Consider the following 886-nt stretch of genomic DNA (forward strand, 5'->3'; position numbering starts at 1 on the left):
ATGGCTTCTCTGAAGAGGTTTCAGACACTCGTGCCGCTGGATCACAAACAAGGTACCTTATTTGAAATTATTGGAGAGCCCAAGTTGCCCAAGTGGTTCCGTGTCGAGTGCCTGGAAGATCCAAAAAGACTGTACGTGGAACCTCGGCTACTGGAAATCATGTTTGGTAAGTGAACTGGAAAGGCCAAGGTAACCTTTTCCTGATCCCTTGACTGCGGATGTTCTTCTGTATTGAAAAGCCTCTTCAGTGGCTGTGGCCCTAAGAAATAGAAGCCACCTCACTCCCAGGTTCCCCCTGCTCCTTGTCCAGGTAAGGATGGAGAGCACATCCCGCATCTTGAATCTATGTTGCACACCCTGATACATGTGAACGTGTGGGGCCCTGAAAGGCAAGCTGAGATTTGGATATTCGGACCGCCGCCTTTCCGAAGGGACGTTGATCGGATGCTTACTGATCTGGCTCACTATTGCCGCATGAAACTGATGGAAAGTAAGGGATGGGACGGGAGTGGGTAGGGCTATCCTGCCCCGCAAGTCTTGGCTCCTTGGGAGGGCTCCACCTTGGGAAAGTGGGTTTTGGAGATGTTCTAGAAGGCCAGAAGACCTGTGTTTAGGAACCCTTAACTCCTACTCCTTCAGGTTACAGGGTGGTTGTCCTTATCGGCCTCCTTACACTGCTTTATTCCAACTCAGTAGAGGCTCTGGAGGCTGGAGTTGAGCGTCGTCGTCTTAAGGCTGCCACCCAGCCCGCTTCCGTGAAGGTCCCCGAGACGTCCACCCAGCCCGCTCCGGTGCAGGAGGTCCGCGAGGCTGCCCCCCAGCCGGCTCCGGTGCAGGAGGTCCGCGAGGCTGCCCCCCAGCCGGCTCCGGTGCAGGAGGTCCGCGA

General features: G+C 55.3%; 1 protein-coding gene across 2 annotated transcripts in view; it reads left to right on the forward strand.

Moving 5' to 3' along the window:
• The window catches only part of Khdc3l (KH domain containing 3 like, subcortical maternal complex member), a 2038-nt gene continuing 1152 nt past the window's right edge, over positions 1 to 886 (forward strand). For both annotated transcript variants that reach the window (XM_021173422.1, XM_021173421.1), the window contains exons 1-3: positions 1 to 166; positions 311 to 490; positions 694 to 878. In XM_021173422.1, the coding sequence (XP_021029081.1) occupies positions 1 to 166; positions 311 to 490; positions 694 to 878 (531 nt within the window). The remainder of the gene's footprint in view (positions 167 to 310; positions 491 to 693; positions 879 to 886) is intronic.

Source organism: Mus caroli, chromosome 9 (genome assembly GCF_900094665.2).
Source record: "Mus caroli chromosome 9, CAROLI_EIJ_v1.1, whole genome shotgun sequence".
Taxonomy (NCBI): domain Eukaryota; kingdom Metazoa; phylum Chordata; class Mammalia; order Rodentia; family Muridae; genus Mus; species Mus caroli.